The sequence below is a fragment of the Calonectris borealis genome, chromosome 2 (assembly GCF_964195595.1).
Source record: "Calonectris borealis chromosome 2, bCalBor7.hap1.2, whole genome shotgun sequence".
NCBI classification, from domain to species: domain Eukaryota; kingdom Metazoa; phylum Chordata; class Aves; order Procellariiformes; family Procellariidae; genus Calonectris; species Calonectris borealis.
In genome coordinates, this window is record NC_134313.1 from 78934069 (window position 1) to 78955655 (window position 21587).

General features: G+C 37.4%; 1 protein-coding gene across 1 annotated transcript in view; it reads right to left on the minus strand.

The window, feature by feature from the left end:
* ABCA13 (ATP binding cassette subfamily A member 13) overlaps window positions 1–21587 on the minus strand; it is a 210761-nt gene that overhangs the window by 105839 nt on the left and 83335 nt on the right. Inside the window, exons 23-30 of the mRNA XM_075142413.1 lie at window positions 16396–16572; window positions 13994–14294; window positions 13043–13157; window positions 11469–11798; window positions 9484–9553; window positions 4915–5049; window positions 3414–3551; window positions 270–456 (exon numbers count right to left, since the gene is read on the minus strand). Of these exons, the coding sequence (XP_074998514.1) occupies window positions 270–456; window positions 3414–3551; window positions 4915–5049; window positions 9484–9553; window positions 11469–11798; window positions 13043–13157; window positions 13994–14294; window positions 16396–16572 (1453 nt within the window). The remainder of the gene's footprint in view (window positions 1–269; window positions 457–3413; window positions 3552–4914; window positions 5050–9483; window positions 9554–11468; window positions 11799–13042; window positions 13158–13993; window positions 14295–16395; window positions 16573–21587) is intronic.

Consider the following 21587-nt stretch of genomic DNA (forward strand, 5'->3'; position numbering starts at 1 on the left):
CAACTCCACAACTAGACATGCCCAGCCCCTACTTAAGTTGCTCCTGAACAATTACATCATGGTTTCAGTGGCACAGAGGACCCAGTTCTCTATTCAGTGCGTTGTTTTTTCATAGATACATAGTCTTCACTTTCCATGTGCTTTGGGGAATTTATTAAATATTTATTTGGAAAAAAAAAAGACATAGGAAAGAGTTCACAAATATTTTGATGTGAGAAGGCATCGCAGAGATCAAAGGGAAGTGTCATAGCATTAAATGGCAGACTTACATAACTGTTGTCTTGCCAGCTCCATTGGGTCCCAAGAGCGCTGTTATCTGACCTCTATGGAAAGTGAGGCTGAGATCTTTAACAGCAGCCTTCTGGCCATCCACGTGCTCTTTGGTGAGAGACAGCAGCACGACACCAATGGTGGCTCCTTCGATGCAAGGGCCTTTCCAGCGTGGAGGTGCTGGGTCTGTATGGGGAATAGCAGCAGATGAAGAGAGTTGCTGAATCTAAACATATGTTTGTGTGCGTATAGGGAATAACAAATTAACTTAATCCCTGTTGCCATTTACCAAAGCCTGGAACCGATGTTCAGATGCTCCAAAGTGCCATAAACTCCACTGAAATCAAAGATACTATGCCAGTTAATATTTGTTAAGAATTTGGCCTATTTGCAGTTTTAAAAAGCAACCTAAAACAATTATGCCAAGTTGTGTGCACATCCACATACGTCTCCATAGAGTCATAAAATAGTTGTTATATTTTATTTCTAGTAGAAAAAACACTTATAATAACGTCGCTTGAATCATTGTTTTATGCCCATAAGTATGAGATTATTCTAACTGTGTGAACTACTCCATGTATGCCATCCAGTTTCAGGCACATAACATTAGCATAACATTAACCGGCATAGCGAGTTAATCCTCTTAATTCCCTCAGTCAATAAAAACAGATCTCTTTGCTAAATGATTCAGAGCAACAGTCTAGTCTAAACATAATTCAAGGTCCTCAATGCTAGTAGATACCCACCATTTTTTTAACTGCGAGATAACCAGCTCAGCAAACTGAGGTGACCATATGACACAGATAAAGTTGACATCCTTTCTATATCAGGAGGAAAGGTTGGCACTACTTTCCAAACATGAGCACAGTCAATCACCAGTCCCATAAACATATTATTAATATGTAATATTTTATCGATTCATTACAACTGAGAAATCTGGCATGGGGATCTTTTTTTTCTTTTTAAACAAAGGCAAGCCAAATTGGAATGTTAGTCCAAAGAAACAGAAAGTGTTATGGATGAGAATTATGAGAAGAGAGAATTATCCTTTTAAATATATATTTTATATATTAAAATATATAAAGCATATATTTATACATAATATTTATAGCTTATATTTATATTTTATGTAATCATTTTATAATTAAATAAAACATAAATAAATATTACAAGAAGAGAGAATTATGTATTATAAAAAATATATAAAACTATATAAATCAAATTACAAATAAAAAATAATATAATGGTTTCAAGGATTAGTTTGTTTAGGCTGTGAATGAAGATGTTTTTTGTTCCTTTCACAATCAATTTTAAGTTTAGAAAGAACTTTTGCCAGAGGCTTGAGGTTACCTTCCAGCAAGGCACTACCAGCAGCTGTGACATTTCTGAGGTCCTTCTACCCATGAACCTCTCTTCCAGTTAGCTTCTCTATCTTTTGGTCTGGAGACTAAAACCACCAACAAACATTATTCAGGCTCTTTCCACTGCTTCCTAAATTTGCAAGCACGTCCTGGAACTTAACAAAAAAACTTAAAGTACAGAGTGAGCCTCAGGCAATGTATGTCAGGTAAGCTTCAGAGGAAGAGCTCCAAATTACTTGCAAGCAGTAAATTTATCACGCTAGGACTTCTCCTAAGAGGGTCCTCAGGTGAGTACTCAGCACCCAGGTCTCTGCCAGCCTTACTCCAGTCGTAGTTCCAGCTCATAAGGACCTACACTCCAGCCCTTCCCGGACACACCTCTGATTTCCAAAGTGCTTTCCACCCCCACTGAACCAGCCCTTACCTGGGCAATATGGAACAAATACAGAAATCACCCAGGAGCAAGTCACTTTCCAAGCAAATTATCTGTGAATGCATTTATCCCATTATCGGTACAATGATGCCCAATTCTTATGAAAGAAAGCAAGTTCCTTTGCATGCATGGCAGCGTTAGAGTTCACACACAGGCAATTTGCTACCGAGCACTTCACGTGCATCAGTTTAAGCAGAGGAGGAGCAAGACGAACAGATCCCCAAAGTTGTAGGCAATCACTTGGATGGCTCGAGCCAGAGACCACACTAGTAACTTTTCAGACAGAGGAGAGTTTTTTATCTTCACTTTCCACAGAGGATGTGGTGAACTCAAGGGGAAACACTGAAAATCTTCATTTTAAGTAAGGACCAAGGACAATCATCTCAACAAAATGGAATTGTTCCAAATCGCAGAAATTAAGACAAAATTCATACTGATAGTTTTTCCACAAATGTTTAAATTAACCTCAAGACAGTTTGAAGTTTGCCCTACTCTAGGACATACCAATACATAAAACCTCTGAGTTGTTCAGTTTCTTCACCTATGCTTCAGACAACTGGATCATTTCCAAGCTACTGTAACTTCCAAAAAACCACAACAACCCATCATGTTGTTCTAAGGCCCGAGAGGGAATATAGGTGAGGGTGACTTACTCCTTCATTCACAAAACATAAATGAAATGTGAGAAAGTCCTTAAAGAGACCTGAGAGGGGAAAAACCCTAAAAAAACTAAATTAATTTTAAGCAAGTGAAAAAAGAAGTAGAAGAGCAGTGAAAATATCTGGAGGCAGATAAAAATTAGTTACAATAACAGTAGCTTTTTAAATAAAAGGCTAAGAAGCAGAGACAGAAAGAACAGTGATTATGGAAGTGGGAAATAAGAAATAGAAGGGAAAGAAATGAACAAAGTTAATTTTTCCACTGAAACAAGAAGCAAACAAAAACAGCAGAAGAGGAGGAAGAAAATCAAACTGCAGGAAAAAAAATGTTAATAAAGCACAACACTTTTCAGATTCAGTATGAGTATGAAAGGGTTCAAGGAACTTGAGAAGATCCTAACAAAGCGAAAAGGCAATACACAGGGACAGGATGAACCCAAGAGATACTTATTTTACATTTTTTAAAGAATTTTCTTAAATATTTGTGTACAATAGTTTTAACTGAATGATTCAAACATTACAGGTGATAGCACAATTAACAATTAGTATGTAATGTTCATAGTATAAACTATATAATGGAGGAGAGAAAAGGACATAATATAGGATCAAGCAATGATAAAAGCAGATTGATCAAAATCAGCACACCATTCAGAAAAGAGCCATTACTAAAATTCTATTATGAATACAGACCTTTTTCTTGGAAGTTTTCATTGAAGAAAAACATATTAGAATTCAGATATTGTCTCTTCCTCCTCTCTGCACCACACAGGTTCTTCCAGTAGGAAACAGTAAAGGGAAAGTACCATCGGTTCTTTAATCCAAATTTTCCTAGATGATAATTATGATAGAAATTGTTGCAAAATTTGTAGTCATTTCATATTTGTTTGTAGACTGCTAATGTCCTATCATTACTTACAAAGAGCTAGTTACACCATTTAATTAGCTCAGACTCTTAGCTGCTCTTAACAAACCTTAATAAAGTGGAAAAAAAGTCATTTGGCCATAACACCAGGTCCTGCCATAAAATGATCAATCCTCAGTGATACTGTGCTTTACCCTATCTCCAAATCAGCTTTAAAGTGTAACAGTATCATAGACTTAACAATATGTAGGCACAGCCTAAAATGATCTTGTAACCTAGAGGAAAGAAAATGTAGCAAATGGCCTGCTAAGGCAAACAGATTATTTTTTTATTATTATTATAACTAATCCATTGCACCAATCATTAAAGATTATTCTTCCATTGCTATCTGCACAACTTAAACAAATCACCCAGCATAAGAAACATTTATTGTAGCACACAAACAGAAAGGGCAAAAATATGCTCCTACACACAACCTAAACTTTGGTATTGCCTGATCTTTCCAGACTTCACTTACCAATCACACAATGCACTCTCTGTGTGTTTGGAATTGCATTTCATTGACACTGAAGGGCAGGTGTCAAGTTAAGCTAAACTTTGTAAAATTCAGTTTTATATTCCACTCACCCCTATCTTTCAAGGCAAAATTCATTTTTTATATTTTTAAAACAAATACAGAGTAGCTGGAAGAAAAGGGGACATATGCAAATCAGAGGAAAGGTAAATTTCAAACAGCTAGTGAGGCATTAGGCTACGATTAAAAATGCATCAACCAACTCAATAATATTCATAAATCTCTGTTAATGAAAAAAAATCCCACTACTTTCTCCAAATATACTCGAAAGTTAATTAGTTTTCTTTATGCACTGGACTGTGGACTGACTGGGAGCAAGATACAGTTACCAGGCAGTCTGAAGACTTTGTGATCTGAAAACATGTTGTTGTTCATGGGTTTCAGCCCTAGTGCTGACTCAGAAGATTCACCATTTTCACAGGAAATTTTGTTACTAGATGGAGCTCAGTTACTGTGAAGTACCAACAAATTCCTAAGTCCTTCAAATATTAGTCATCCCCGTAAGCAAACAAAAGATATTTCATGCCTGGCTACAAATTCTAGTCCATGTGTTAGCACTACTCAATATTTATGTATGTAGGAAGACTTTCTTACCCGGTCCCTAAAGGCAATCAGGCAGTTTTGCACATCAAAACCTCAACTCAGAAAAAGATAAGGTTTTGGTTTAGTTGCATACAACGAGGAAAGCCAATTCTATTCATTCCATTCAATAACTTCTTCAAAAACGTGACATAAGAACAACTACATGATCTTACCAGGAATAATATTGCTGAAATACCAGCCACCTATAGAATATAAAATGGAGTCAAAGAACATCATCCAGCACATCCATCCAAAGGTCATGTATCCTCCTTGTGCCATTGACTGGTGCATATTATTCCACTGAATTCCTGGTAGTAATAGTAATAATAATAATGATTTTTAAAAGGTCAAAGCTGAATCAGTACAGCATTAAAGATCACAAACACATCAGCACCACACACTTCTGGGTATTTAAGCACTGACACAAAAAAAACTGTAGTTAATAACAGTAATCCTAATGAATAGAAATGAATTGCTATGCCTCTACAAGCCTCTGTTTAGAACAGCAGGTGACACTGCTGCTGGGAAAATGCAGAGAAGCTGTTGTAGAAAGGGCTGTTTATGAAATTTTAACTGGTCTTTAATTTGGCAAAGGAAAAAGAACTACGAGACTCTGACAAGATGGGGCACTGACCTCTTCAGTGAATCAGGCTTTATACCATTCTCCTGATATTATAAAGAAATGGGTTACGCAAAGTTTAAAGTCATTTCTATAATGCTAAATCTGAAAACTTAAATCTGTGAATTCTAACTAAGAAGCAAGAATTTGTGGGCATTGACCATATTCAGAGGTAAATTGGAACAACAAACTCGGTGAATAATTGCTTCATAAAATTATTACATTGCAGAAGACATAAAAGGAAGAAAGAAGGTGCAAAACACTAGTACTACAGAAAGCTACCATATTCCTAAAAGGAAAACAAAAGTAACCAAATTGTAGATTTACAAAGAGCATTGCATTTTTTTCTGAAAATGCTACTTTGTTTACAGTACAGCAAGTCATGATATTGTTTCTACAATTCTTTTTCTATGATTGTCAAGAAAAGCAGTTTTTCCACAAAGCACGGTTTGCCCTTTCTGCAGTAAAGATGAGCCATTTTGAAGAAGTGTGTGGTGGGAAATTTAAGTAATATTTTCTGCAACTGCTTCTTCCTCTCTTACCAACTTTTGTATCATTACGATACTTTTTCAATGCCTAGTGGTTTGAAACATCTGTATCGATCTTGCTGTAGTAGTAAAAAAAAAAAAAAAGGGATTACATCCCTTTATATATTTAGATGCATAAATGCATATCCTTTGTAGATATTTATCAAGGGCCCAGACATTCACTTCTTACTTTTCTAAAACTTCAGCATCAATAGGGGCAGCTCTTAGCTTGGGGATAGTAGGGATCACCCTGTTAAAACATGTAGTAACCTGTTAGAACATCTAGCCAGTTTCCAAACATTTTTTGCTTCCGAACACTTAAACATAATAGGGTGTTCTCATGCATTTCTGCACCTGCACAGAAGCTCAGTGGGGATTTCACCAGCTGCCTCCAAGCTTGCAGAGGCAAGCTGCTACTCAAGCTGAGTGCGAATCAGGTCACACAGGAGAAACGTATGAAATACTTACAAAGTAAAGATAATTTCTTTCTTACTTTCCAATGTTTAATAGTTAAATATTCATCTTAGCATTATGTTGAGAGTGAATAACTTACACTATTCTTGTTCTGTACAATATTGTTCTCATAAACCTCCATTGTGTTATACACTAGTGCATGTGTGAACTCAGACACATCAACCAAGCTCAAGAGTAGTCCAACTCGAGGAATAGGAAGTCAGGTAAAAATGCCAGGAGACCTGCATGGATCAACAAGGGCCTCCCGGCCAAACCCAAACACAAAAAGGAAGCATACAGAGGGTGGAAGCAAGGACAAATAACCTGTGAGGAATACAGAAACATTGTTTGAGCATCCAAGGATGAAGTTGTGAAAGCTAAAGCCCAAATAGAATTGAATCTGGCCAGGGATGTCAAAGATGGCAAGAAGGGCTTCTATAAGTACAGAGGTGACAAAAGGCAGACTATCGAAAATATGGGCCCATTGCTCCACAAGACAGAGAACCTGGTTACACAGGATGTGGAAAAGGTTGAGGTACTGAATGTTACTTTACTAGCAAGTCTGGTCTTCAGAAATCCCAGGTCCCAGAGACCAAGTGAAAAGCTTGGAGCAAGGATGATATGCCTTTGGTGGAAGAGGATCAGGTCAGGGAATACTTATGCAAACTGCACATACATAAGTCCATGGACATTGATGGGATGCACCCAAAAGTACCAAGGAAGCTGGCAGATGTCACTGCATGTCTCAATAATCTTTGATCGATCAATTAGGAGAATTGGGAGAAGTGCCTGAAGACTGGAGGAAAGCAAATGTCACTCCTATGTTCAAGAAGGAGAACCCAGGGAACTACAGGCCGGTCAGCATCATCTCGATGATGGAGCAGCTAATCCTGGAAACCATTTCCAGGCACAATGAAAGGACCGACCTAGTAGATGAGGGGAGACTAGTGGATCTTGTCTACCTGGACTTCAGTAAGGCTTATAACATTGTCTCTGTCCTGGTTTCGGCTGGGATAGGGTTAAATTTCTTCCTGGTGCTGTGTTTTGGATTTAGTATGAGAAGAATGTTGATAACACACTGATGTTTTCAGTTGTTGCTAGGTGCCCTCCTAATCTAAGGACAGCTCCCATGCCTACTGACGGAGCTAGGTACACAAGATGGGAGGGAACATAATCAGGACAGCCAGTGCAGCTGGCCAACAGGATATTCCATACCATGTGACGTCATGCTCAGTATATGAATGGTAGGCGTGATCCAGGAAGTAGCGATCGCTACTTGGTTATCGGTCAGCACGGGTGGTGAGCAATTGCATTGTGCATCACTCATTTTGTATATTCTATCATTATTATTATTATTTTCTCTTTTCTGTTCTATTAAACTGTGTTTATGTCAGCCCACGAGTTTTTCTCACTTTCACCCCTCTGATTCTCTCCCTGTCCCACCAGGGAGGGCGAGTGAGCGAGCGGCTGCATGGGGTTTGGCTGCCTACCAGGTTAAATCACGACAGTCTCCCATAAGATCTTCCTAAAGAAGCTAAAGTATGGGCTGGAGGAGTAAAGAGTGAGGTGGATTACAAACTGGCTGAATGGCCAGGCCTAGAAGATGGTGATCAGTGGCATGAAGTCTAGTTGAAAGCTAGTAACTAGCTGTGTACCCCAGGGGCCAATACCGAGTCTGATCCTGTTTAACATCTTCTTTAATGATCTGGATAATGGGGCAGAGTGTACCCTCAGCAAGTTTGCTGATGACACAAAACGGGGAGGAGTGACCCTCTGATATGCCAGAGGGTCATGCTACCATGCAGAGAGGCCTGAACAGATTGGCAAAACAGGCTGACAAAACAGGCTGACGGGAACCTCATGAAGATTAATAAGAAGTGCAAAGTCCTGCACCTGTCAAGGAACAATCCCATGTACCAATATATGTTGGGGACACCCAGCTGGAAAACAGCTTGGCAGAAAAGGAGCTGGGGGTCCTGGTGGACACCGAGTTGAACGTGAGCCAGCAATATGCCCTTGCCACAAAGAAAGCTGATGACATCCTGGGCTGCCATAGGCAATGCACTGCCAGCAAGTCGAGGGAGGTGATCTTTCCCCTTTATTCAGCACTGGTGAGGCCACGCCTGGAGTACTGTGTCCTGCTCTGGGCTCCCCGGTACAAGAGCGGCGTGGAGGTACTGCAGAGAGTCCAGCAAAGGGCCACAGAGGTGACAAAGGGACTGGAGCATCTCTCCTATGAGGAAAGGCTGAGAGAGCTGCAACTGTTCAGCCTGGAGAAGAGAAGGCTCGAGGGGGATGAATGTATATAAATACCTGAAAGAAGGGTGCAAAGAGGACAGAGCAAGGCTCTTTTCAGTGGTGCCCAGTGACAGGACCAGAGGCAATGGGTACAAACGGAAACACAGGACGTTCCCTCTGAACATCAGGAAACACTTTTTCACTGTGAGGGTGACTGAGCACTGGCACAGGTTGCCCAGAGAGGCTGTGGAGTCTCCAACCTTGGAGATATTCCAAAGCTGTCTGGACACAATCCCAGGCAAGCGGGCTCTAGGTGGCCCTGCTTGAGTAAAGGGAGTGGTCTAGATGATCTCCAGAGGTCCGTTCCAGCCTCAACCATTTTGCGATCCTACAAAACTCCCTGTTGATGTCCTCACCAGAAAGCAAGCATTAGAGCTGCCATTGACATCAATAAGGACTTCCAAGAAACTGTTCTAAATGGCTTGCCAGAGCTTCCTCCACGGGACTGAGAGAAATAACACATTCAATGAGTAAAATAATATTCAGTCAGATGCTCACCTTTAGGTATCTCTACTGAATTTCACTAAATATAAAGTTTTGGTTTGCATCTCTAGAACAATTTCATTGGCTGAATACACTCATTCTGTCATCTAATGGGATGCAGAGATTTTCCTCCAACCTGTATTGCAAATAGAGCAATGCTAAGCCCACTTTAATTTACTGCTAGAAAGTGGCACAAGATTTACTTGGTTTTCAAGGGGCATTAAAAAGGTTTTTCTCCTGTTATGATCTATCCTGTTGACTCATGATTAGAGGGGTTTTTTTCAGAATAAAGTGAAAAACGTTTCCAACTGTAGTTTTTTAAATACTAATTACAAAGCTTTTCTTCTAACCGGAAACCTTACCTATTTCTTGGCCCTCAAAGAATGTAATGAAAAATACTCCTTGCCCAAAGGCAGTTGTAGACAGAAGACACTACAACATCAGAGGAGAAACAGGATGTGAACATCAAATAAAATATGTCATTAACAAGCTCCATGAAATAAAATAACTTGTGATACTAAAAGCAAGCGCAAAATAAATAGACTTTTGTTTCAAGTAGGCTAATCGTCATTATTTCCTTTTATTTTTTAACAGTACCCCCCCACATACTGCAGTAGTATTTGCTCCACCTTAAAGAACTCCTCTGACCTAGCTATTAATATTGGAAAGCATTATTTAACTTTATAATAAGTTATAGACCATCATAAATCTACAACATACTGAAAACATATAATATATAATATAATATATAACACTGTAAAAGCATGCAAAAGAATAGACTTTCTGTAGTAAGAGCAGTGGTCCTACTCATTTTTGTAAGACCAGAACTCAAGAAGAGACAGAGGCAGAAGGAACACGCACACTGGGTACTATATGCTGAGACAGCATTTTTGCGCAAGGAAATAACATTTGACTTCCAAGAAGCAACATAGTCATGCTGTATCACAAAAGTACAAAATGGAAAATAAGCAAGTTAGTGATGTAGTATGAAAAGGAAGTGTGACTGATCATCAATGGAAAAACACTGGTGAGCTCATGAAGGCTGATGGAGAGATCAAAAACATTACTAAAATTAATAAGCATTACTCAGTGATAAAGTTCTGCAGTTTGAAAGTGAGCTAAAATAGAAGCTAATTTTATCTCTTATTTTAAAATAATGTAATTAAATAAGGTTTCTGCAATATTTGACACAAAAGGAACACATCCTGCCAGCTGTCTGAAGAAAGAAGTATGACATAGGCTGCTACTTAGAAAAAAAATTCAAAATCATTAGTGGCATGAATTACATTTTTGTACAGAGAAGTTCATGCCAATTCCTATCAACTATGTCCCTGCTTCTTATATTGCTAAGGTTTCACCATCTCACTTGATGCCCTCTCCCCTCTCTTAAAAAATCATTGCCTTTTTCACATGCTGCTGCCTCTGATTTTCTGCAAATGCAGGATATCTGAAGAGTTATTTTGATTATCTGATTTTAAAGTGTGTAAGTTATCTGATTCATTCTTTTCTCTCCCTGTGGCCCAAAGGAGGGGGAAAAAAGCAACAACAGAAAAAAAAACCAAAAAATTCCACCCTGCCTATTTATGCCCGAATTCTGCAGTTTTACATCTGTGCTTACTTGTATGCAAAGAACCAATATATTTTGTCTGACCAATTGACACTGAAAAAGTGTCCATTTTTTTTAATAGTGTATGAATTATTCCACCAGCTTAATTTGGTATGTGAGTTATTTTGAAAGAGTGAAGCCATAATGTGTGAAATATGTTTTGTATTGTATGATGGTGATATTTGATGTTCCAATCAGGGATATAGTATGTTAAGACAGTACAAAGACATAAAACAGCCTATGGCATACATAAAACAGGAAAGGATGTGGAAGAACTGATGCCAAAGAAACGTATACCTCAGACTGTATAGCTAGATAAACACTAGACAAATTTCTGATCTAATCCCCAATTGTACTCAACAGAGAAACAATTACTAGTTTTCCTCCAAACAAATAATGACTTTCAGCAGTGGCATGTCATCAGGTGTACTTGAAAGTACACTAACATTACAAATATTTTGAGGCCAAAGCATAGAGAGAACTCATGAGCATGAGGAATGCAACTTCCTTATATTTTCTATAGGTTTACAAAATTTCCCTGAAAATTTATTTTTGACTCCTTTCTACATTCAAAACATTTTTTCAATTGGATATCTATTAAGGTGACTTATTTCCAGTGAAACACAAAAGCAAACAGAAACCTGGGAAAAAATAAGTAAATTACAGTCTAAAGTTTCAAAACTATGGAAATTCACAGCATGGTTGGAGGAGAAAAATTAGAAAAGGAAAATAAATATTTACCATTATAATCTGTTTGGTGAAACTCAACTGGTTCTGCAAGACCAATAAAAGTATGTAGGGCAAAAAACTGATCATATATACAAGGCTGGCACACAGAGCTGCTGTATCAGCACTGCTAAAAAACACTCCCAAAAAATAGCTTAACATAATAACTGTAACTCCAAAATCCAGGAGAAAAAGGAAGATGAGGAAGCCATTGCTATAAGCAAAGATACCACTTGCTTTTAAAATGATGGCTAGAGCACAGCTGTTTATTGTGAGCACAATGACATTCTCCAGAAACCAAGCAAAGAAATGAATGGCTGGATGTACACCCATTGTCTTCATATACTGCAAAACATAGCAAAGAGAGTTAAAGTTAGGAAACAGATTTTCTTCTCCTTTTTTTTTTTTTTTTTTTTTTAAGCAAAACATGTTGCCACCAAGACACTATCAGCTCCCCAAAGGATGTCATCTTCCCTTTACATTACTCATCTCTTTTCCCTTTTCCTATGCTACCCCTTCTGCTGCCCTCTCCTGGATCACAGTTCTGAGCAGGGCTGCCTCTGAGTTTATCACATACTAACATGAGGAATCCCAGTGCTCAGGCACAACTCTCTTTTGCATAGGTTTGCAGGACCAGATATCAGATTACTGGGTCCTCCAGTGAGGAGTTTGCTTTTTTATACTCTAAAAAGTACTGAGGCTATCTACGGCACTGTATAAACAAATGTTTTTTCCCAGCCTGTTGCTGAACTAAAAGTAAGATATGGATATGTTTGTAAACCTTTATGTATTAGCATGCAAATAATAATTTAGCCAGGTATGAGGTATCACCCCTCTTTTTTTAAAAAAATGCTTTTGGAAACAGGCTAATACTACTTCTGAAGCATTTTTCATAAGATGATCAAAATTAACTTTATTAAGTTGATTTAATATTTTAAAGCATTAAAAAAAATAAGGCCTATCTTACAACACAAAGTTTAGAAAAATTAGATAATTTCCCAAATTAAAAACAGCTTACTCCAGCAGTATAAAGACCAGTATAATTCTTCAAAAAAAAAAGTATATTTATCCATACAGAAAATGTATCATAAAACCCCCTGTCCTTACATATGCTTAGTACCTGCTAAGACTAGCCGTTGATATAAGCAAACAATTGTCTCATTTTTTCCGTGTCATCCTCCCTTATATTTCTCTTATATTACATAGTGCATGGCAAATTTTTAACTTGGTTTAGGAAGTTTTATCATTTTAGACCACATATAGCAAAACATGAAAAAGAATCCAAAATAAAAACCATTCTAATCACAAGGACTTTTTCCAAACAACAGTATCCAACTTCAACTGTTATGGATCTTTTGCTTGCTGCTTTATGTCTCAGGGACAATATTTGCATACTAAGAGGACTGATGTTCAAACAATGTTGTGAGTCTGAGTTGGCAGCTAGAACTAGAACCTCCTGCCCAGAGGAAACAAGTGAAAACAAAGCCAGCTAGATTATGAGTACATAAAAGTACCTCAAAGTTTAAGTTTTTTATTTCAGTAGACTGTAATAAATAAATTTTATTTTCAGAGGATAATCTGCATCTTACCTCTTCAAGATGAATTTCTCTTTCATAAACCAGCTTGCGAACCATGCCAGCAACTGAAACCATCCATGTTAACATCATCATAAGTGGGAAAAAAAACCCTATATTGTTCAAGAATCTATGAAAGAAAATATATGCAGAGTTGTTAACCCCCAAAGGTAAAATATTTTTTAGCAGAATGTTAATAGGTTAATACTAGAACTATTCTCAAAGCACACACAAAATAAGATCTGACATGAGCAATAAGACTTGTTCTTGTTCTGGTTAGAATTGCTTATTTTTCATGTAACAAGCTAAATATATGTATTGGTACTATAATATTATATTAGTATTTGTCAACAATACAACAGATGCAATCACTCTTTAGGGCTCCATTCAAAGTCAAACAGAATTCAGATTTGTGTCTATGGCAAAGTAATATATTTGGACAGTAAGGAATAATACGAGCCAGTCAACTTTTGCTCCACTTTAACACATTTATTACCACTAACTAATTTGAAATTCTAATAGGCAGGAAGTTTTGATGGTTTTACAAAGAACAATCCTACACTTTTTCTTTTGCTTCATCAACTTTACACTGTATTTCAACACATACCAGGGACCAATTTACAGTTTGTGTACAGGACAACTAAGGATGAAAAGTGGGTTTCTTAGCATAACCTAAGTTAGTTGCACAATATGTTGACACAGTCTCTGTCCAGCAGACTACTCTGCAGTATAGCTGCAAACAGTTCGTAAGGGGTCGTTTGCCAGACAGAAGTTGCATAATGTGTTGTCTTCACAGCTGTTAAACAACATTTGCCATGCTGTAATATTCTGGTATTGAACATACTGGTTCAATCCTGTGCTGAGATATATGTTCACCCACTACAAAGACCTAGTAGCTTCCCAAGTCCTCTAGCACTAATGTAATAAGGATAATATATTGAATTAAAAAGCTGAAAGTTTACTTACAGATCACTGGTATGACAAGGGTAAGGCATGGCTTGCACCTGAATGGCTGGCTCTGAGGTATCTGTCCCAGTCTGTGCTGAAATAATTGCCCTTTCAATCATGTCTTGAAGAGGAATGAAGATGTGGTTGTATTTAAACCCATCAGCTGGCAACTTCTGGGGATGGGATTTCCACGCTGGGTTTTTAATCAAATCTGTTCTCATGCTATAGAGAACACTGGTTCTAATTGTATATGAAATGTGTCGTGGAAGGAGATTGCTAGAATCTTGCGTCTTGTTCTTTGGTGTATCAAAGATGATACCTGACACAAGAAGAAAGTGAGTGTCATACCCAAGCTTATATGATTTATGCTATTTACATAGTTAACTCATGGCCAATTATCATATGATAGTAGGATACATTCACCTTTTAGGGCAGGCCCCAACATAAGAATGGTAGGTTTCATAGAGATTTAGATTTTTTTACATTCATGAATATGAAATGTAAAAAATTATTCACATGATAAATGGGTCTGCAACAATAATTTTTATCTGAGAAAATTCCTTCTGTGATTTGTTTTTTTTAAATTGTGGTTTATTCTTTTTGTGATCAGATTTAACCCCTTTTTGGGGACTGATCTCTATTCCACAGTGAAAGCAGCAGCCATAAAATTTGTCTATCAAAGGATAACAACCCCTGGAAGTGGGTGACAAAGTAAACAGTACCAACCCACTAAAATTTACTGATTTTTAATTTCTGAGTCAGTTACAAAACTTCTGTTTTAGCACAGCAGAATTTGCATGTTTATTTTCTCTAGCTCTGTATAAAAAAAAAAAAAGCGGATGAAAGCTTGATCTGTAGCTGGAAGGATGAAGTCAAATACAGCAAATTGGTTGTGTTTTCTTTCTGGATGACCCAGACTTTTTAGGACTTCTTGATGAATGTGAAATGTTAACCTTTTTTTCCTTAGGAAAGTGCAGAGATGTCTTACCTACCGCCTATCTCTCTCAAGATAATATGATATGATATGATAACTTTACTCTGCTGTAAAGCTTATTTTTTCAGCTGGTCAATCTCATTTTCCCGTTTATGCAAACATTTAATTTCCTAAGACATTTCATGAGGCTTTGAAGGCTTTGAAGACTATGAACAAGGAAAGCAAGGAAAATTTTACTTTAGTTTCATATCTTACTATGGAAAGGAATGTATGCCTCTATCTGAGCATGTAATATTGATATGTTGGACACATTAGGTCCCTTAAAATGCCATCTTCCCTCTTGAAGCAAGTGAAGGGATAATAAGGCCACAGTACTGAAAAAACTCTCAAGAAATATCTTGCTTATGTTACCATATGACCCTTCCCTATGTAAATGGAAGCAAAATGGATCTAGAACTTGATAATTAAATTTTGTAAGGGCCAAGATCTAAATGTCTGTTTCTTCCCTTGAAGGGGCAAACAATTTCACTCCCTATGAAGAACTCCTGAGTTTTCCTTATCTCGTGGTATGGCCTGTTGGTTTTATATTCATGGAGGGTGGTCATTTCCACTTTCTGCAAATGGGGGTGCTGTGCAGGTTACAGAGCAAACAGGATTCCAGACTGAATAGTTTCATTCTCTAGAACTGCTTTGACATGTCTTCTGTTGTGTACTTACAGGAGTCCAGAGAGACAATAAAAACCAAAACAACAGGGGAAAAAAATGTGGCACACTTTATATAGACTTAAATAGGGCTCTCTTTTGGAAGGGCTACATGCAACTTAAAGCATTTTATGTGAGAAGAGAAAGCGTATGTAATACGAAAAACATTCTTGTCTTTTAAACTCTTTTGTACAATTAATTGATTCTCAGCAATAAGGATATAATGCAGGAAAAGGACAGAGAATTTAATCCTAAGGAATAAAAGAAATATATCCGTTGCTTAAGAATTTAGTTACTCTGAGTAAACAAGTTAATTTCTCTAAGGTCTTGGTTTAAGAATAAAACTTACCAAAAAATCCATTTCTTTACTCCTTTTTGCAAAGCCAAGAATATAAAAATTAAAATTTGAAAGGATATAAAGTAGATGATCTTGTCATAAGTAGTCAAGTTTCTTCAGTACTATACAATTTTCAGCTCTTTTTATTCTACTTTAAACATTTATGACTATTCTTTTCAGTATTTTGTTAGAAATAACAGACTCCAAGGATTCATTTGGCAGTTCCACAATTAAAACAACAATATAATTAGTCTTTACAGCATATATTACAGCATTCAAATGTTGGGGAATACCTCTAAGGTAAATGCACTTTATTTTGCCTGTATTATATGGTTTTAATACATACTTTGAAACTGTGTAATCTTAACCTACCTTATCAATAAACACGGACAACAACTACAAAGTCCGATGTTTTCTGTCAATATACATTTTAAATAAGGTACTTACTAGCCAAAAAATTATTTTGCTGCATAAGTTCATGAGCCTTCTCTTCCAATTTCTCAACAGAGTCAAAAGGCTGGAAACGGTCCAGTAAGACACAGGAAGAGATATTTACTACAAGCTGTGACAACAGGTCAATCTGTTTACTTGCTGTGCTGTTAAGCATCTTGTTCATCATAGTTTCTAAGATGGGGAAACAAATTGGACTTCCTTAGTTTTAATGAACAGAACAGAAATGTATGTTCTCACTTGCACATCCTATAAGAGTAAATACCCTCTGCATTTAAAAAAAGGAAGAAGTTTGAAAAGCACAGGAATTTTAGTGTGGACTTGTGGAAGTGTAATTCATGCTTCAGTGGCTTTTACAAGTCCTCAGCTATGTTTTCCTTCAATTTCAGAGCAACAATAATGTAACAAATTCTAGCAAAGTTCTAGAAAAAGACCATGTCCTTGAAACTATAGGACTTTTAACATTTCCTCATCTTTCCATAACTACTTCCACAAATACAAGCAAGTTACTGTACTTTGAACATCACAACAGAAATTCATTTCTTTCCTCTATTAATGTGTTGGTCAGTTCTTCTCTCCTTGACATTGCAAATATTTCAAGCACCTTGTTATATAGGGTATAAGCATTTTGATTCAAGCCCTACATTTAAAAAGCATCTGAAAAAAGCCTACAGCCCCTTCGTTTTGACTTTGGTCTTATCTATGGATACTTCAACCAAAGCCTGGTTTCCAAAAACACTGAACCTTTGGAGGAATTCACATCTTCATCCAATGGTAGAGAATGTAGAGATCGTGCTATATCCTTATTTTTGAGAGAATAACCAGAAGGATTACATGATCTAGAAACAGTCTTAACTCATCTGGATTTAATGGAAACATCTGAATTTCTCAGGTAATAAACAATGTTATAAAACATCCAACACAAGTTTCCATCTTACATTTTTCAAGACTCACTTGAAGATATACGCTTTAAAAAGGATGGGTGATGACCCCATTTGATAACAGTGGTGACAGGCAAACCCTGGATCATAGATGTTATTCAGCATCAGCACAGGAAATATTACAATAGGAAGGCAGATAAGTGGAAAAATGTATGGAGCAGTCTGGAGAAGACACATGATTACCAGTGAGAAAGGATAAAGATCACAAGGCGAAAAAGTAGAGGAACTGATAGTCTAGACTGTGGAAGACATGCAAGCAATGACAGGGTGAATCCATGAGTTGAGAGAAACAGAGCCAAATATAGATATTATATGTCTTATTTACTGCTATCCTTGAGAAGGACAACAAAGGAAGTACCTATGCTGCTACTTGTTTTGTGGCATTAGAGATAACAGAATATTCCTAACATTAAACCCAAGTAATAGGGTCATGCTTTCATATATATTTTTATATTTTTATATATATGTGTGTGTTTGTAATCATATATAGCCCTATATATAGACACACACAAAAAAAGAAAAATCACCAGAGATCTCTTCACCAACTGGTCTTTGAAAGATCTTAATTTAAAATCAATAATTAATTAAAAAAAATTCTCTCTTATGAATTAAACTATTGAATATTTTAGCATAAGAAATACCAACTAGCTTGCTGCTTGGAGTATGACATACTTAAATGTTTCTGGAAGCAAAATATTATCTTTTCCAATGTACATGAACTTCCGTACTCTAATGTAGAAATAACACATATATATGAACAGATACAATCCACAGGAAAGTTTTAGAATTAAGATCTATAGAATTACCTATCCTCTATTTTTCCCATTTATAAATGTAGCAATTATGAATAAAAAACTTGGCAAATCTGTTTTCACTATTATCTTCATACTTTGTTACATACCAACCCAGCCCTCATCTTCCACTTAGCTTGTTTAATCTATCATTAAGTAACTGGGAGGAAATATAACTGGTTTATATAAATCTACTAGGTAGAAGTGCTATTTAAGTAAAAGGTTGCAAGAAGAATAAATTGGAATAAACAAGCAATGAATAAATTTAGGTCAGAAATTAGGAGAAAGTTTCTAGTTATCAGGTGATTTTGGTGGTGACACAGTTTTCAGTGATGATGTTAGAGCTATTTGTTTCCAGCTTTCTATATAAAACTATTTCATCACAATGAGGGCAGCAGCGGGGTAGCATGAAGAAAAGCTGTCTGGTTTTTTTACCCTAGCTGTTACATCCCGGGTTACATGTAGCCCTCCGCAAGGGAGATTCCTTGGTAGTGAAAAAACACTTCATATCTGGGAGAAATCACAGAAGGACAAGAGAGAGACTCAGCAAGCAAGAATCTAAAAGAAGAGCCTGCAACACAACTGCCTCCCAGTGCCTTTTGAGAGGTTCTTAAGGACTGTGCCCAGCAAGGAGCTCACAAGTTCTAGCAGGACAGGGTTTATATAAAATTGGTTACACTCAGGAAATTATTGCAAATTGCTGGGTCAGAAAGCAAGCATAGAGGAATACAGTTGCCTTGCCCACACAAAGCTAGTTTGGAAAGTAAAGAAGGATTTAAAAAGAAAACCACAAACTTTTCTGCCCTCAGTTAAATATTTACCTTGTTCCATGAGTAACCCTGTAAAACAGTTTTAGAAATTTATAACTTTGCGAGATCTTATAGCATGACAATTTTAGAGAGAGGCTGGAAGAGTTCTACATCAATCCATTCTGTGTCCATGACATTTTCCAGCAGGAGTAAGAGGGTGAATAACATGTCACTAAGACCATTAACCATTTTTATAGCATCATAGAGAAGAAAAAAAAGATACAAACACAAGCACCTTCGATTTGAGCACAATTAGAAGTCAGCTTAATGTGAGTATAGATGTAATAAACCAAGGGAATATTTGCTTTAGTTCAAACACAAAATACATAATCACACAGATTAGGTGGTTTTAGAAAACTTGAGCTTTGGATGGAAATAAACAGATTGTGAGTAGTAAAACCAATAACATATATGGATACATTTAAGACTTTAATTGGATCCAAGCAAGATAATTACAAGACTAAAAAGCTGATGCAGTATAAGAGTAATGAAATTAAAAAAAAAACAAGAACAGAGGTTTACAGTAACAGCTGCACATGATTATAGATTAATAAAATGAACAAAAAAAGCATATACAAAACCAACATAAAAATAAGAGGGCATAGTCATTTTTCAAAAAGCAAAATGACAAATCAAATCGTGAAAAGAAGTGTAATCAAAGTGTAAATGCAGGAGAGTGCTCTGGCACTTTGGACCAATCAGCTTCACAAAGGCATAAATGCTATTGTGATCTATAGCCCATATTGATTTTCACTTTTTATATGATGTTAATTTATCAACTGTATTCCATTAAAATAAAGAAATTCTAGTTTCATAAGCCATTCTACTTAAATGATTTCCTGTATTCACCATCCAAGACCATTAACCATTTATTACATATTGTCAAATGTCCTTAGCTCTGTTAAAAATCTAAAACTTGACAAAACACATGCACAGATTTCTGTGATGATGTTGTCTGCAACACCGAAGATGGACCTGATAACTCCAGAGATCTTGATATCTACTTAATGAAATATTGTTTGCCCACAACCTATCATGTAGTTCTCAGTGTTAGATCCAAACAAACAAAATCCATTTATTACTCAACTAATATATTAAGACAGCTATGTTTCCAGCAGGCCTTGTGGGTTAAGAGATTTGCTCTTTCCTCCCTCCTATCTTTCCAGTTGTGTGATTCTGTGGGGTTTTTTTTTAGTTGTATTGTGATCCAGCTTTACCATGGGGGGTGAGCTGTGCCTGACCCAGACTAGGCAACAGTTCAGTGTTTAAGAAAATCTTCCTGAGAGATAGCGGATTCAAGCTTGAGTCCCTCACCTAAGGAGGATACTAAGCCTGGATTCTTACTTTCTGGATTGAATTCTGGACCCCATTTGCCATTTTCATTGGTGAAAATGTCCTAACCTTCAAACACAGCCTTCAAATCAAGGCTAGTTTCAATTAAATCTCACATCTACATGCAAAAGAAAAGCCAAGAATTTCAGCTCACACCAACAGCACCAACTCAGGGCAGTGGTACAAGACTGAGAACACACTTCATCATTTACAAGTTCTCAGCAGCTTCAGTGGATTCTGTCCATCTCCTGCTTAGAGGCAGGTACAGAAATCCAGTAAAAGTTGCACTTCAGGTACACTTATTTGTTTATTTTAGCTCTAGACTTAATTCTTTGACTGTAGAGCAGACTTAATAACCTGTATTGCTATGAAGTCCATTTTTTCCAGCAATGAGGGCCACACAGCCCCTTCATGGGGGCATCTGAGAGCTCATCACTGCCTTCCTCCAACAAACGACTGGAACAAATTTGTGCCTGGCTCATACTTATCCTAACACTCACTGCTAACAAACTACACAGATCTGTCCTCTCTACCACTATCTTCCTCTAGGAAGCACCCAGCTCCCTTTGCACATGATGTCACACTATCTGTTATTGCATTTTATCCCACTTTTCTCTCGTTCTAGTCCTCAAAATCATGAACTTCTCTGAAATGAAGTTAGACTCTGCTTTGGTATGGACAGTTCCTTCTGGCACATGTCAGCAACCATTTTAATTATCATGCACCTATCCTACTGACAGCAGGACATATTGACTTTTTTTCAATTATCAAATTGTTATAAAATCTTTAAGTAACTTAAATTTCCAGCATAATCCTTTCTCTTCTCCTCCTTAAATCCCTATATACACAAAATTACTCATATTAATCCCTATCTATCTCCTCCATTATAAACTCTTCCCGTTGAGATATCTATTTGGCCCTGGGGGGCATAGTCTCCACTCCTGGAGGTCTGACTGCCAGGGCTCAGTACCAATGCAGAAAGGGTGTAGCCAAGAATGGCTGTGACCCAGGGGGACACTGCTGGGCAACCCCATGCAGACACCTGAGCCAGGGCTACTCCTTGCCCACCAGAGCTGCACAGAGCTGTGTCTGGCCCTGCCCCAGGCTGCAGTTCCCACCACATCACAGCCTGGCTGTGGACCTGGCCATGGACCTGCTGATCTGGGCCCAGACACCCCTCCGCGGGGTGATGTCTTGGCCTGGCCTCAGCATCACCCCCAGTGCCCCGCCTGGCCATCCCAGGGCTGGGTCTGACCCTGGTTACTCTCTACTGACCTGAGCCCATCCTTGCTGCTCCCTGATTATAACCGTATCTC